This window comes from Callithrix jacchus, chromosome 3 (assembly GCF_049354715.1).
Source record: "Callithrix jacchus isolate 240 chromosome 3, calJac240_pri, whole genome shotgun sequence".
Classification (NCBI taxonomy): Eukaryota; Metazoa; Chordata; class Mammalia; order Primates; family Cebidae; genus Callithrix; species Callithrix jacchus.
In genome coordinates, this window is record NC_133504.1 from 123,655,329 (window position 1) to 123,670,877 (window position 15,549).

Here is a 15,549-nt window from a genome sequence, read left to right on the forward strand (position 1 = left end):
AATCAACAGGGTAAAGAGGCAACCTACAGAAAGAGAAAACATTTATAAACTACTCATCTAACAAGGGATTAATATCCAGAAAATAAAAGAAACTCAAACATCTCAACAACAAATAAACAATCTGATTAAAAAATGGACAAATAATCTGAACAGATATTTCTCCAAAGAAGACATACAAATGGCTGAAAAATATTTTTAAAGTTTAATAATACTAATCATCAGGGAATTGTAAATAAAAACTGTAGTGAAATAACATGTCATTCCAATTAGAATGGCTATTAACAAAAAGGGAAAAAATAGCAAATGCTATTAAGGATGTGGAAGAAAGAGAACTTATGCACACTCGGTGGGAATGTTAACTAGAACAGTCAACTACAAATATAGTTATAGTTGTACTAATGATACTTATAAACATATAGTAAGCTAATATTGAGAACAGTATGGATGTGTCTCAGAAAACTACAAATAGAACTACCATGTCATCCAGCAATCCAACTACTGGGCATTTATACAAAGGAAAACCATCAGGATTTCAAAGAGATACCTCTATCCCCATGTTTATTGCAGTACTATTCACAGAAGTCAGGATATAGAATCAACCCAAGTGTCCAATAACAGATGAATGGTTTTAAAATTATGATGTATATACACAATGGAATACTATTCAGCCATTAAAATGAATGAAATCCTGCCATTCACAGTAACAAGAATGAAACTAGAGGATATTATGTTACATGAAATAAGCCAGAAACGTAAAGTTAACTGCCACATGTTCTTACTCATGTGGAAGCTTTAAAATGTTCATCTCATAGAAGTAATAAATAAAATAGAGGATACCAGCAGCTAGGAAGTTTATAAGGGAAGAAAGGGAGAGATGTGGACACAAAGGACATAAAATTATCACTAGATAAAAGAAATAAGTCCTACTGTTTTGAAGAAAAAGAATAAAGAAGGAAGGAACATCTAACATCAGAAGCAGTTTCAGACCAAAGAAACTTCCTCTGAAAGGAATAGCCAAGTGAGGCCAATGAAAACTGACTGAAATTTTGAGTATAAGTTTTACACACTCTTAAATAAAGCTATTATTGTCACTTCATAACCCATAATATGGTTTTTGCTAATGAGTAGACACATTATGTAGCACTTCAAACACATACAATTCTTCGGGTAAAAAAACACCTTCTGTAATGATGACAATTATAAAAAGAAATGATATTGGATGGCATCTAATCATTCCTTCTTCAATCAACATATATTTCTGGAGCAGTAAAAAGGACTCAGTCACTGACCTTCGGAGCTTATAGACCAGTAGGGGAAGAAGGTATTAGATAAAGAATTACACAGATATGCATTTAATTGAAATGTTAGTGAGTTTTATAAGAGTATATAATAGAGTAATTTTACCTCACCTGAGATCAAAAAGGGAGAGGGGATAAAGTTATCTTGGAGAAAGCATTAGTTCAGCTGAAATAGGCTTAGGCAGAATGTTATGAATCTTAAGCTACTAAGTAGATTTTTCATATACAGAATAAGCATCTAAGCTTGGGCACAATACAGGCAAATAAGGAAAATATTTTGCTGTTCTCCGAGATAAATTCACAAAATGAGGCTCTCTTAAGGACCTGACTATGATAACAGCATGCCCCTCTTCCAAAGTCACACAGTGCTGGAGACACCCAGGGAAGAGAAAACAAATGTTGATACACACTCATTTAACCTGCCAGATAGTCATCTAAAATTAACTTTGACTCTAGACTTTTAGCATCTGAAATCATGAATGGAGGAAAATGAAAAACTAAATGTTATTTATCACATCCTGAAATTAATTGAGTTTGCCTCCCAGAAGGAATGCTGTAGTCTAACCTGACCAGCATTTCATAAGCTGCCTTTCACTTAAGCAAAACACACATATGTAGATGCTATTTAACCAAGTAAATGACAGCCTTTTCAGAAAGTGGGGTGGCTAATGAGCAGTATCCAGCTTTAATCGTGTATTTCCAATATTTATTTGGCTGATAAATCTTTGTCTCTGTTTTTCATTCTATATGTGCACATAAACAAGAGATCAGTAGTATTTTAGGAGATGAGGAGGAAACTGGTGATAGCACAGGTACATAAAAAACAATGCCATCTTATTTGGATCTTAAAGAGATAAACCAGCTATTTAAATAGTCTGAAAACAAATGGCAGTCAAAGCCATGCTAAACTATCGTATATGTAGAATTTTCCAAACCCAAAACAAACACCTTGACTATAGGAGGAGTAGAGAGTAGTCTAAGTGGACCAGCTTTGTAGTCAGAGATCCAGACAGTCATTTACTTGTGACTGTGGTCAAGTTTCTTAATCTTTCTGAGCCTCGATTTACTTACTTATAAAATGTATCTACCCTCTAAAAAATTAGAGGAGTTACCACATGTAAAGCACTTAGGAGACTACTCAATAAACTTGAGATTTATCGTTATTTTTAAGGGAGTAGGGTTTTCCTTTCTACTCCACTGTAGTGACTTCATTAACTTTTGTTTTAAGGGCTAGAAAAGTATATGGGATAGCAAGCCTAGAACCTTCACAGTGGTGACCACTGGCAAGAATTTTCAACATACATATATCTTCTGACTTATTATAGCCTCCTTTGGTAATCTTGAGCACTTATACTTTCGTTACCAAATATATTTTGATAACTTTCAATCTACAAGATTTTTTCTCCATGAACTTCTTGTGTACCTAACTGCTTACTGGATGCCTTCTGACATCTCAAACTCAACTGATCCGAAGCAGAATTTATTATCACACTTGTAGACCTCCTCTTTTTCATCCCTATGTTCAATCTCAAATGTGTGGTGAGGACCAGGTTTGATTCAGTTGACTAACTGGCCAGGCTGATAGTTATTTCCTCATGAACCTGTTACAAATTTTAAAGGATGACTTTACAAAATAGAGAAGAGTCATTCTTCAGTCAAAAATAAATGAAAAGCTATATTTCCCTTCTAAAATATAGAGTAAGCAGCTAGTTCAAGGATTCTTTACTTTAAATCATTTCAACAACCACCTAGACACTGAAGCCAGGAATCTAAGAGTCATCTCAGATTTCTTCCCTTCTTTCATTATGTCCTTACTCTCAGCCTTGTTTTTATAATAAATAATCTTTTTTTGTTTTTGTTTGTTTTGTTTTGTTTTATTTTCAAGTATGGGGTTTTGCAATGTTGTCCAGGCTGAGCATATAGTGCAGTAGCTGTTCACAGGTGTGAGCATAACACACTACAGCCTCAAACTCCTGGTCTCAAGTGTTTCTCCCATCTCAGCCTTGAAAATAGCTGAGACTACAGGTGCAACTCATTGCCCCAGCTATGCTTTTATTTTTATTTTTTTATAAAACTTCAAATCCATGTTGAGTTTCCCTTCTTAGCTTCAGGTGTTCTTTACTTCCCAACTGGAATACCTCAACTGCTTCCAAGCCTAACTTCTGACCTTTGACTTGGTTAAAATCCTTCCCCAACACTGTGGTTTGGTGACCTACCTGGAATGCAAATCTGATCAAATTTCTACCCTCATTTCCCATTGCTCCCCATGGGTCTACAGTGTGACCCTGTCCTTACCACTCAGCTTCCCTAGATCCTCTTTTGATTCACATTTTCAGTTTCAATGATACTGAATGATTTTCTGTTTTTTCTCTTTCAGGTCATATTGTTTGGTGACTTCGTAATTTCATTTATGCCTATAACAATCTTCTCACCATAACTCCTATTCATCCTTCAAAAAAAGGCTCAGGTAGCATCTCTCCAGGAAGCCCTCCCTGATGCATTCGGGCTGATCTATGTCATAGCACCCTAGGAGCTATCCTAGGGATCCCTGCTGCACACCTTATCCAGTTATTTACTGTAATGCATTGAGAATGCATACCACCTCCTGCTAACTAGGTGGAATGTCTCAAAGGTAGAGCTTTTCTGTCTTACACAATGTTTGAACCATCTGCAATATTTAGTGAATTAGGATGAAGCTCAACACTGGCTGCATATGGGAAACATCTAGGGATCTTTCAAAAATGTAAATACCAACAACTCACTCTAGTTCATTGAAATGAGAAGCTCTGGGAGGGGAGTCTAGGAGCTTAAACATTTGAAACTCTTCAAGTGGTAATAAGGTGTAGCTGAGAATGGGAGTTCATTGCTTAGATGATCACTGGGCAAGGATGTGGTGGATAATATGCCAGAGACATATGAAGGTGTTAATGCTTAATGTACCTTTCATTCATGAATTTCTTTTCTATGAGATGATGATTGCTGGTAATATTCCCCTCCCCCCATACACATATCATAAAGGTTGTTTTGTTTGGCAAGCAGACAACTTAGTTCATCAGCCAGGCACCAAACTGTGAGCCATCCCATAACCTCAGTGTTCTTGAAAGAGCATCCACCATCAATACACACCCATTTGTTTAAAATACAGTACCATAAGAAAATATTTAACAAAGGGAGGTAAAGAAGGAGTGGGTTTGGGTTTTAGGTGCCTCATACATTCATGTCTTGATATTAGAAAAAACAGTCTCAAATGCAAATACTTCCTGGTTCTCTTAAAATGTTACTTTGTAATGTTCAATCCTGTTTTTGTCTCTTTGTCTATGATGGTCATAGTGATGGGCAGTGAGTTTGTTTCTCTTATAGTATCTAGGTCCACTGTAACAGAGAGGTAGTGCCTTATCTTGATTCTAGATGATTTATAATTAACAGTGCTTGGTATAAATTCTACGTTGGATAAGTAAGGCCAGTTTGGGACTATTATTATAAACATTCATGTTTGTGGGAAGAATATGTGACTCTAGATTATAATTTTTCCATGAAGAGTGTTTTCTAATAAAAAATACGTTTTAAAAATCAACATAAATACAGTAAAAAGACGGAGAAAAGCCTTTTTAAATGATCAACTGTTAGGAGAAAAATACACTGGAGTCTTGGAATATCATAACTAATATTCAAACTTTAAATCTGTTTGATTAAAAAAGTTTAATGAGCTGTAAAATAAATACACTTCCATTAAATATTAAATAAATTATTTACAACTTGAAAAAATACTTTTTGCCTTCGTGCACCTTTATATACAGAAATAGCATAAAAAGTGACAATTGCAAGTTTAAAACCATTGTAACAAAAAGATTCCATTGTCTTATGATACACTGGAAAGAGGACCAACTCATCATCTATGGTCATGACTTGGCAGTGACTCCAATGTGACATCCTGTGAGAAAATAAAATAAAACAAAATGTTACAGGTAAGCTCAATCCCAGCAAAGCTTTAAGAAACTTTGAAGCAAAATCAGGAATCAGAATTTCTGTCAGTTGTTTTCTAGTACACAGTATGAGAAATGCTAAGATTTTCAGAGACCAACTCTTATTTTGGCTAGAGTTCCTTTCACACCTGCTTTGATTATACACCTACTTTAGTACAAGTCTGCGTATGCTCAAACCTGTTGCATCAAATTCAGCTTAATAAAAAAGCAATAGTTTTCCTAACCAGATCTATGCAGTGGACACAATTAAAATCAAAGATTAAATGTCTCAGTGTATTTATGATACACAGTTAATTTAGGATAATTAGCACCAAGGGCATAATAATAGTAACTACCAGTTAGTAGGCAGCCACTATGTGCTAGCACAGTATATTCTTTTTCCTTTTTTTACTAAAATAATCCTGGGATCTATGCTGAAAAATCTCAGTGGCATTAAAATAACCAAAAATCCATCCTTATTCATGTTGGTGGTCTTAGCTTAACTACATGAAGCCAAAACATTAAAAATTTGATGTAGTAAATACTGAGTACAGCATTGGTTTGAATAATTATCCATTGTATGAGTTATTGAGCTAATTCTGTAATAGGCTAAGAACGAAATATATATACTACACTAATGCTAAATATAGCATTGTTCTAGCATCAGAACCATCTGAAGTGTACATTAAAAACAGAAATTACAGTTCAGTACATTTAGGGCTGTGCTTAGGGATATGCATATTCAACAAGCATCTCAAGTAATTTTTTTTTTTTTTTTTAAGGCAGAGTTTCACTCTTGTTGCCCAGGCTGGAGTGCAATAGCACAATCTTGGCTCACTGTAACCTCCGCCTCCTGGGTTCAAGTGATTGTCCGGCTTCAGTCTCCTGAGTAGCTGAGAGTATAGGTGCCCACCACCACGCCCAGCCAAGTTTTTGTATTTTTAGTAGAGACAGGATTTCACCATGTTAACCAGGCTGGTCTCAAACTCCTGACTTTAGGTGATCCGCCTGACTGGGCCTCCCAAAGTGCTGGGATTACAGGCGTCAGCCACTGTGCCCGGCCCTCAAGTAGCTCTTAAACTCACTGAAATGACATCATCTTTCTTGAACATCTAAGGAAATAAAGTTCCTTCTTCTGCCAAACTTTATTGAGAAGTTTAGCTCCCTTAGTTGCTCACATTTATTATCAATGAAATATCCCTCTTCACACCTTCTTACCTTTTACCCACAACATACTCAGCTCTCTATCTTCACAAGAAAATAAAATATATGTTCTCACCAACTTATTTATCAAATCTGCATCCCCTCCCTTTCTACCTCCTTTAGTAAAACAGAGTATTCAACCTACTGTCTGTCTCCATGCCCTCACAGTTTTAGTGCAGACACCCCCAACTGTGCGTCTCCACCATGTGAGTTCAACCTATTATCATGACTGTATCTCCCCTAACACTCATCTAGATCAAGACATTTTTCACAAGTTTCTAAAATGATCTATTCCATTTCTCAATATAATCCTTCCTTTCCCTTCACAGTTTCTTCTACCAATCTCACTAGTCCCTTAAGGTTCACTTCCAAGGCTACCCTGAACACATCTTTTCCTCCTCCCTAAATAAATTCCATTGGATTCTTTGTTTTCACTGGAAACTTCTCATACTCCATTGGTTTCTTTCTCATGACATTTATTTAGCTCTCTGGGTATTCTGGTCCCTTACATTTTTTTTCTATCTACTAAACAAAAAGTTCTTTGAGAATAGAATCTGTCTCTCATATTTATATCCCTACTAATACTGATTAAACACAGAGTCCATTCTCAATATTGAATTCTATCTCATACTCAAAGAACAATACTTTAATGTAGCCATTGTTCATAGTGTATACATAATTAAAAACACATTCCTTATTTTTCTTGAAGTAATATAGTGTTAAAATTTTCAAAATTACATGATATGATCTAAAGATATATTTTAGAACTCAAACCTGTAACTTTATCTTCAGTTATGCTATGGCATGTACATTTCCATTTTCTTGCCGAAGTTTTTTTCTTTCCTCAGCTTCTCCTTCATATTTCCTTAAATATAGTTTTCTAAACCTTCAGAGAAGAAAACATTCTAATGTTATCAAAGTTCTATTCATCTGTGCATTTGATTGGTGTTTTTATGAGTACGGGGAGTTCCACTTCATGAGTAGTTATAGACTAGTAATAACTATACTTGATACTAAACCTATACCTGGCTATAAAATATTACCAATTTCTAAGGGGGTGTTTATGTGATTTTTTATTGACACATTTCCAGAGGGCTTACATTTAAATAAATGTGTCTTGATATACTAATTCTGAGGTGTGATATACAACCGTATGTCTTGTTTTTGCAGAACTTAGCACAGCTGCCATGCACAAGAGGAGATGATGATGATATAGCTTTGCCATAGGAGGACTCTATGCTTGCACAAGTTAAATGATTAAATATTTCTAAAACAGGCTTACAAAACAAGTTGAGCTTTATTATTTCTAAGTACAAAATATATTCTTCTATTTTAATTTACTGCTACTTCCCACCTTAAAAACTCAATAGTTTAAAAGCTTCTTGTTGTATAAAGAAGAGGCCTCCTTCTGTTGTTAGGAGGTCTTTAACCCACCTACTAAACATTATCATTAAAATCATAAAAAAATTCTTTTGTTGTGATATTTAGGGGAAAATTCGCCTCAATTATGAAATCAAACCCAGCAACTTTTACAAGGAGAATATGGGAGAAAAGGGAAAAAAAAAAGCCACTGTTTAATTTTAAGGGTGCTAACATAACAAAATGTATCCCTTACTTTCCAAAGAAGTATTAAGTATTTCAAGTAGAATAATTACAAGTTTAATTATTACAAAACATCTTCCTTAACTAGCAATTGTTTTGTTCTATCCTTCGAAATTATAATGGTTTATCTGAGAGTATCTCTCCTAAACACATTTCCATATCTGGCATGAGGTACTAAAAAAACAGGATAAATTCTAGGGTGTACAAAACAAATTTAAGCTACATATCAAACTTCATATTTTCAATAAAACAATTTTTATGCATCATTTTATCACAATCTGATCTAAATTTAAAATAATTGTAAACAATGGCAGAAGATAACCCCTTGCTTCCTGGATGTTAGTAGTGGTAGATCATGTACACCAATAGATAGCTGTTCAAGTAATTTCCCAAGACCTAAAATTAGAAGAATGAGTCCCTTGCTTTTCCCAAGCTCTAGCAGCACGTGAGTCATCACAGAGCCATTCATGTCCTCCCCCAGCTTCCCTTATTCATGACTTCTGTTTGACAGACAATACCATTTTGATGTACCCATCATTGCCTACTACCTGAGACAGTCTAGTCCTAACATTCATTGGTCATGAAGTGAAGTGCATGGTCTATTATTATGAGCACAGAAAAGATATGCTGGAGTGGATGCTTGCTATGCCATGTCATGCAATGAAAATTTATTTTTTAATAATTGAGTTCTCATATTTGACAGTAACAAAATAAGCATAAACTCTAAATAAATTAGTGCCATGTGACAATATTCCTAACTCAGAATTCTGAATTCTAATATGGGCAGAAAGCATATCTATGCTTGGATGCTGAAGATTTGTAGTTATTTGATGTTTTTAGGTATCAAAGCAGTTTATCTGATACTACGAATCTACTATAAACCAGATTGTAATTGGCTTTTGAGGCTGGCTGAAGCATAAGACTTCACAGAAGATACAAATGTTTTCTGAGATTCTAGAGTAACCATGAGTAGAAAAATAACGTGAACTAAAACCATCAATTTTTTAAGTTCAAAAAATGTCTACATCTTCTGAAAAAGGGCTTTACATATTAAATTTCATTGGTAGCCAGTCATAAATATTAACCACTTTCTGTGATGCTTATCAATCAAATATAAAAATATAAACCAAAGATCGTGTGACAATAGAATAATTCATCTAAAATACCAGAGTAGAGTATGAGAGAAATACTGAAAAACTTAGCCTGCCATTACCGTATGAAGAATTTGTAAGCTGTGTCATACTTACTGGACTGTAATAACAGCAATAGCTGTGAGGATCACGGCAGCTATAAAGGCAGCTATGGCTGGTAATGCAATTTTAGATAAATTACTGTCAGTCATGCTGTGAGTTTTCATGGACTTCTCCCCACACCGTTCACCAAAGTAATCTTGCTGACATCTGCAAACAATCCACATTTTAAAATTATAATATAAACAAATATATAATATAAAACAAATATATAATATAAAACAAAAATATTCTGTGTATTTTAAGCTTACTTTTCAGATCATAAAGAACAATTTAATTCCAACACTAAAAAAGTTATGCCATATACTTGTATTTCAAATAATAAAACATAGAATGCATTCTAACTAAGAATCTATTAGTATAAAAACAAGTTGAGATTAGTTTGGGTGTGATATTCCAAGAAGACACACCTTGTCATTCTTTGTGTTTCTTTTATGACCAACTGATGAGTTCAGTGATTTGTTATGTAGTTGATACCTTCCACTATTATTTAATCTGCTAGCAGCTTGTGGGAGGTGAAGTGGGCGGAGGTTAAAGCAACGTGAAGGATTATGTAAAAATCACCTTTAGGTCCTTTTTTTAAAGGAGCTTTAAAACATGCGTGTGCACACACACACACACACACACTATATATATGTGTATATATATATGTGTATATATATATATATATATATATATATATATATATAGAGAGAGAGAGAGAGAGAGAGAGAGAGAGAGAGAGAGAGAGCGAGCCTGCAAGCAGGAGCTTGTGTGAGGAATGATGGTTTATACCAGGGATCAGCAAGCCATAGCCTATGGATCAAATCTGGCCATTTGCTGCTTTTTTGTTTTTTTAAACAGCCTGCAAGCTATGAATAGTTTTTACATTTTTGTTTTGTTTTGAGACAGGGCCTTGCTCTGTCACCCAGGCTGGAGTGTAGTGGTGTGATCAGGCAAACTCAACTTCCTGGGCTTACGCAATTCTCCCACCTCAGCCTCCAAGGTTGCTGGGACTACAGACTCCCACCATTGTACCCAGCTAAATTATTTTGTATTTTTGTAGAGATGGGGTTTCACCATGTTGCCCAGGCTGGTCTCAAACTTCTGGGCTCAAGGGATCTGCCCACCTCAGCCCCGCCAAGTGCTGGGAATACAGGTATGAACCACCGTACCCACCAATTTTTACATTTTTAAATGGCTACATTTTAATTGGTTATATAAGTACATATAAGAATCTTGGCCCAGTAAGCCTCTAATATTTACTATCTGGTGCTTTAGTAAAAAGTTTACTGACCTTCGGTTTATACATTGGAAAAATAAATGGTTTCCTATGGTTAGGGGTTTCAGACATAGTGTTAGAAATACAGAAATCTATGGACTTTAGGAAAACTTACTTGCATGTTACTGCTTCCAGGTGTACTATATATTTGCATTCTCCATGAATGCAGAAATTGTGGAATTCTGCATTACATGGATTTTTCTTCTTTCTGTTTCTTCTATTTTTTCCATTTTTGCCTCCTTTTTTCTTTCTTTTGGGTTTATCTGAAGTATTTTCACTTTCTGTCTTGTTTTTTTGGGGTTTAACTACCTGTTCAACTAAGAAAGAAAAGATTTATTGGCAAGAATCTCTCAATCTTGAATATCATTTTAGAGACATGAGAGAAAGATGTCATAACAGTGAAAGCTCACAGGGATAACAGCTATGTTCACCTCATTACCTAATGCAATGTAAGAGAGAGGATTGAGTAACTCTAATTTATAATTTTCAGTTTTTTCTACCTGCAAGTAGTGTCCACTCATGATTATAGTTGGGAAATAGTGAGTACTACTTGCAGGTGGAAAAACTGAGAATTATAACTTAGAGTTACTCTATGTCATAATGCTCCACCTCCCAGATTACAACAGATTATAATCAATTGATACTTTCCATGGAGCTCATTTCTGTGGTCAATCCATTTGAAAACAGAAGTCCAGAAATATTTGTATTCAGTGCTTCAGAGATTTATTTATGTCATCAGATCCACAGAAACTTTTTGTTCAGTCTTGCAGTTATGCAAGGTATAGTTTACATGCATGCTAAAGATAGGAAAGGACTTTCCATGTTAGTGTTGTGCATTTTGTTACACTAATGTCTGAAAAGGTTTATCTGAGTGAATGTTTAGCAAACAGATCCCAGTGAAGAAAAAACACTGTTAGTCATAAAGATCATGCAGCACCCATTAAATGTAAAACAATGGAAACATAATGAAGGTCATCTAGGGTATCAAAGATAGAATACCTGTAATTAAGGGAACATTAAATAAATACTATGTATTTCAGCAGATTATTATAATAACATTTAACAAAAGTAAAATTGGAGCAAATGTTTAAGAGGTGGTTATGTAATTTTTATGTTGAAACTTTTCTGTGATGACAAAAAAAGCACAAGATAGAAAAGTCTTTTAAAAGAAATATTTTGATTGATTATAACTTGATTTTATCAGATAGATTACAAACTATAGACAGAGACAAATAATAAAAAGTCACTATGCTGAAGTGTTGCAATAAACACTAACATCATAGACATTTAACTTAGCCTTTCAAAGGTGTTCAACCAACATTTTCACTCTATTTCACAATGCATTGCAATTTTGAACATTAGTCACTTGTACTACTAATCATTTACTTGGCCTTCTGAAGTGTTAACAACTTGAAACATGTTTAAGAGAACAGTTTCTAGAGACCTTGATGGTCTAATCTTATGCCTTCAAAAATAAGCATTAATGAACCCCTTCCCACCTCACAGAAAGACACACTTTCAGAAGGAAGAGAGAGAAGTGGAGTGTTTCCTAAATGTTTACTCACCTCCCACTTACCCCAGTCACTATCCCTGTGATACCACTTGATGTCCCTTCACTAGTTCTGAGAGCCTCCAAGTTGGGAAAGAAAAGACCTTCAAGACCTCTGAAACCATCTTTCCCTGCCTCTGTAGTGGATGCGCCTAGGATATTTACATCTTATTTATTGTTAACCTATGCTTCCTTCAAATTCCAAAGTATGTACTATTTATCTCTTATTTCTTTACTTTCACTTCAAGCAAAGGACCTTTTTAAAATATGAAATAACAGGAAAGTGAATGAAACCATAGGTCATGAATATCTAACCAACAAATGGTATTTGGGGTTGGTTAAATGGTGATTTTAGCAATACAAAATCTATGAATATTCACCCTTCTTTAATATTTCCAGATGGTATTATTATCATTATTCCATCAGTTTCTCATCACCTACTACTTAAATGCTAAAGTCTAATGCCTCCTGTCCCATTACTTCCTCTGTTCCCTTATTTGTGTTAAAATGCAGTTTATCTAGGGAAGGAGGGTGTTGGGGAAAGGGATTCAAAAACTATGATACAAAGTAGACAATGTCTAAATTTGTCTCTCAGGATGGGGGTCAAGTAGCACAGTGGGAAAGAGCTTAGTGTCTCTTCTGCATAGAATCAAACAAACTGGAGCTCTAATTCTAGCTCACCTGCTTGTTACCTGTGGAAACTAGAACAAAAGAACCTTTTTGAGCTTCAGTTATCACATCGGTAAAATGAGGATAACAATTCCTAAAGTCATTGTGAAGATTAGGTTTAAAAATGGGACATAAACCATCTATGATCACTCTGGTCCTATAGGATGTGCCCACATTGTGGTTCTTTTTGTCTCAGTGTACCTAGGGAGTATGCAACAGATGCATGTAAAATAAAGCTAGTAGAAAATTTGGGGAGGAGCTTTTCTTCTGAAGCAACTTTGCTCATTAAACCTACATCTCATAGGCTAAATTTTTGCTTTATCCTCTACTCACCTCTGACTGAATCATCTACAATATAGCCAGGTATTTGTGGTTCATTATCATACTCTTCTGAATAGTCATCGTCGGTTCCCGACGACAGTTCACTACTAGAAGACATTTCACTCTCAGGTGAAAGCTCACTTCTTGAAGACATCTCACTTCTGGAGGTAACCTCAAATCCATCAGCACTTTGGTCCCCAGGAAATGGTTCACTCTTCCTAGAGTAGGTGTCATTGAGGTCCAATCCAGCAGCATAATGGCCTGCAGGGGAGGGAAGAAGGGAAGAAAAGAAAAGGTAGAGTGCCTTTCTCTCCAGTCAGCTGTGTTAGGTAGAAATGTTTATCTTTTGACATCAAAGCAGTGATTGCACATGTGCTATTGTTTGTGATTGAGTCACTTCTGTGAAAGAAACTTCACATTTTTGCCAGCAAGCAAATTCAGCTGTCCCAATTACAGAGCTGCTTTTATGATATTTTTCTTCTCCACAGATATTAATTTCCACATCAAAAAATCCTGCCAAATTGGCAAATTAATCTAATACAATTACTTAATAGGTAATGTCTAAATAGTCTCATCACTTCACATTCCAAATGCATTTTGTTTGCTAGAATGCCATCCTGGCCTGTTTCAATAGGTTCTAGATGTAAATATCAGATTTTCTTAATATGTGTTCATATTTTTAAAAGATCATGTACATAAAACGTAAACATATATAAACAGTAATTATATCTATTATTGCCATTTTTCATTATTGTTACTACATAGAGAATAAATTGAATACTAAGTAAGATTTTGAGCCCAGAGTTAAGCCACTGCTTTATCTTGCATTTTCTTTTAGAGCTCAATAAAACAGCATCAGAGTGGAGCTTTTAACCTCCCGCCGGGACACTCCCTCTGAGAAAGTAAAGATGAAATCACTAGACGGAGGAGATGGAGAATTAAGTAGGAGGCAGCAAAGGCTGCTGCGCCCGAGATCTGCGGAAATCACTTCACCTCTCTAGACCTTGATCTTTTCAACTGTGAAACCAAGGGTTCGGTTCAAACGATGTCTCCGCCTCCTCAGCTGGACTAGAGGAAAAAGTACAGAGATTCTCTGGGACATCTTGTCCTGGACGTCTGAGACGTCTTCCCTTTTCTCTTCCTCCTAGGGAGGGAGCTATAGCGATCACCTCCCGCGGCGCAGATTTGGAAAAGTAAAAGCCAAACTCAAGAGGCAACAGCTTTTGCCTGCTGTGGGAGAAGAGCCCGCAGTTAAGAGCGGGGGACCCTCACCTGAGCCGAGGATCAAGAGCGACAGCACCACCGGCACCGGCGGCAGCAGCGGGGCTCTCATTGGTCCTTCGGAGCGGCGGCGTCTAAGTCTCTGGGGCAAATCGGTCTCTGGGACCGGAGTTGCGGCGGAAAGGAACGGGTGTGGGAAGAGCGAGTGAAGACCGGGACTGTGCGCCGCGCTCCAAGGCTGCGGGAGTTCGGGGCTACGCACGCGGCGCCTCGGGCTCTCCCGGGGACTTCTGTGGCGCTGGCACCCCGGTGTGCGAACGTCCGTAGGGCGGTGCGCACCTGCCGCTTTATAATTCTCTTGCCTGTGACGTCAGGGCCGGGCCCTGGGTGGAAGCAGGCGGCGCCCCAGAAGGTGCTACCCGAAAACCACAGGAGGAGGACACGCGCCCCGCCTTCTCGTGCGTAAACAGTTCTCGGGGAGGGAGTGGTTCTTAAACCTCTAGCTGCGAGGAGCAAAAGAGCCCATCCGTATTTGAGGGCGGGCAGGATTGGAGTTCCTCAAAAAAAAAAAAAAAAAAAAAAAAGTCCCGACATTTCAAACTGACAAACCTCTTCGTGTACTTTGGTTGATTTCAACATCTACAACAGACAGGGATTAAATAGAATAGTTCCGTATTTAGCTGTAAAAGTACTTTAAGACCAAGAGTGAATTTGCAGTGATAGCCTGATGTTTCCAGCAAGGATAAAGGACGAGAGAGACCTCTTAATGAGGAACTGCTTCATGTAGGATGGGCCTCTATCTCAACCAAGGCCCCCTTTCCACCCATTTCTGTGAAGTGGCCAGAATTTCAAATTCCCTCGCTCCCCGTTTCTTTATGTGGCCCAGGGCCCTCATCAACATTAATATTTTTTGATGATTTATTATTGCCATACTATGCATTTAAAAGTTTACCTGCACCTATTGCTATATACTTTCCTCTAGAGACTGCTTTAAATGTGTCCCAGAGGTTCTGGCACGTTGTGTCATTGCAGCACTGTTTACAATAGCAAAGACCTGGAATCAACCCAAATGCCCATTGATAATAGACTGGATTGGAAAAATGTGGCACATATACACCATGGAATATTATGCAGCAATCAGAAATGATGAGTTTGTGTCGTTTGTAGGGACATGGATGAATCTGGAGAACATCATCCTCAGCAAACTGACACA

General features: G+C 36.6%; 1 protein-coding gene across 1 annotated transcript; it reads right to left on the reverse strand.

Annotated features, from left to right (window-relative positions):
• Positions 1-4,978: 4,978 nt before the first annotated feature.
• Positions 4,979-14,659, reverse strand: AREG (amphiregulin). Its single transcript, XM_002745725.6, has 6 exons — positions 14,388-14,659; positions 13,128-13,376; positions 10,692-10,893; positions 9,313-9,465; positions 7,238-7,349; positions 4,979-5,229 (listed from the first exon to the last, which is right to left on the reverse strand). Exons 1-5 carry the CDS (start codon positions 14,446-14,448, stop codon positions 7,256-7,258), a joined length of 759 nt encoding a protein of 252 aa, XP_002745771.2. The 5' UTR covers positions 14,449-14,659; the 3' UTR covers positions 4,979-5,229; positions 7,238-7,255.
• Between the last annotated feature and the right edge of the window lie 890 nt (positions 14,660-15,549).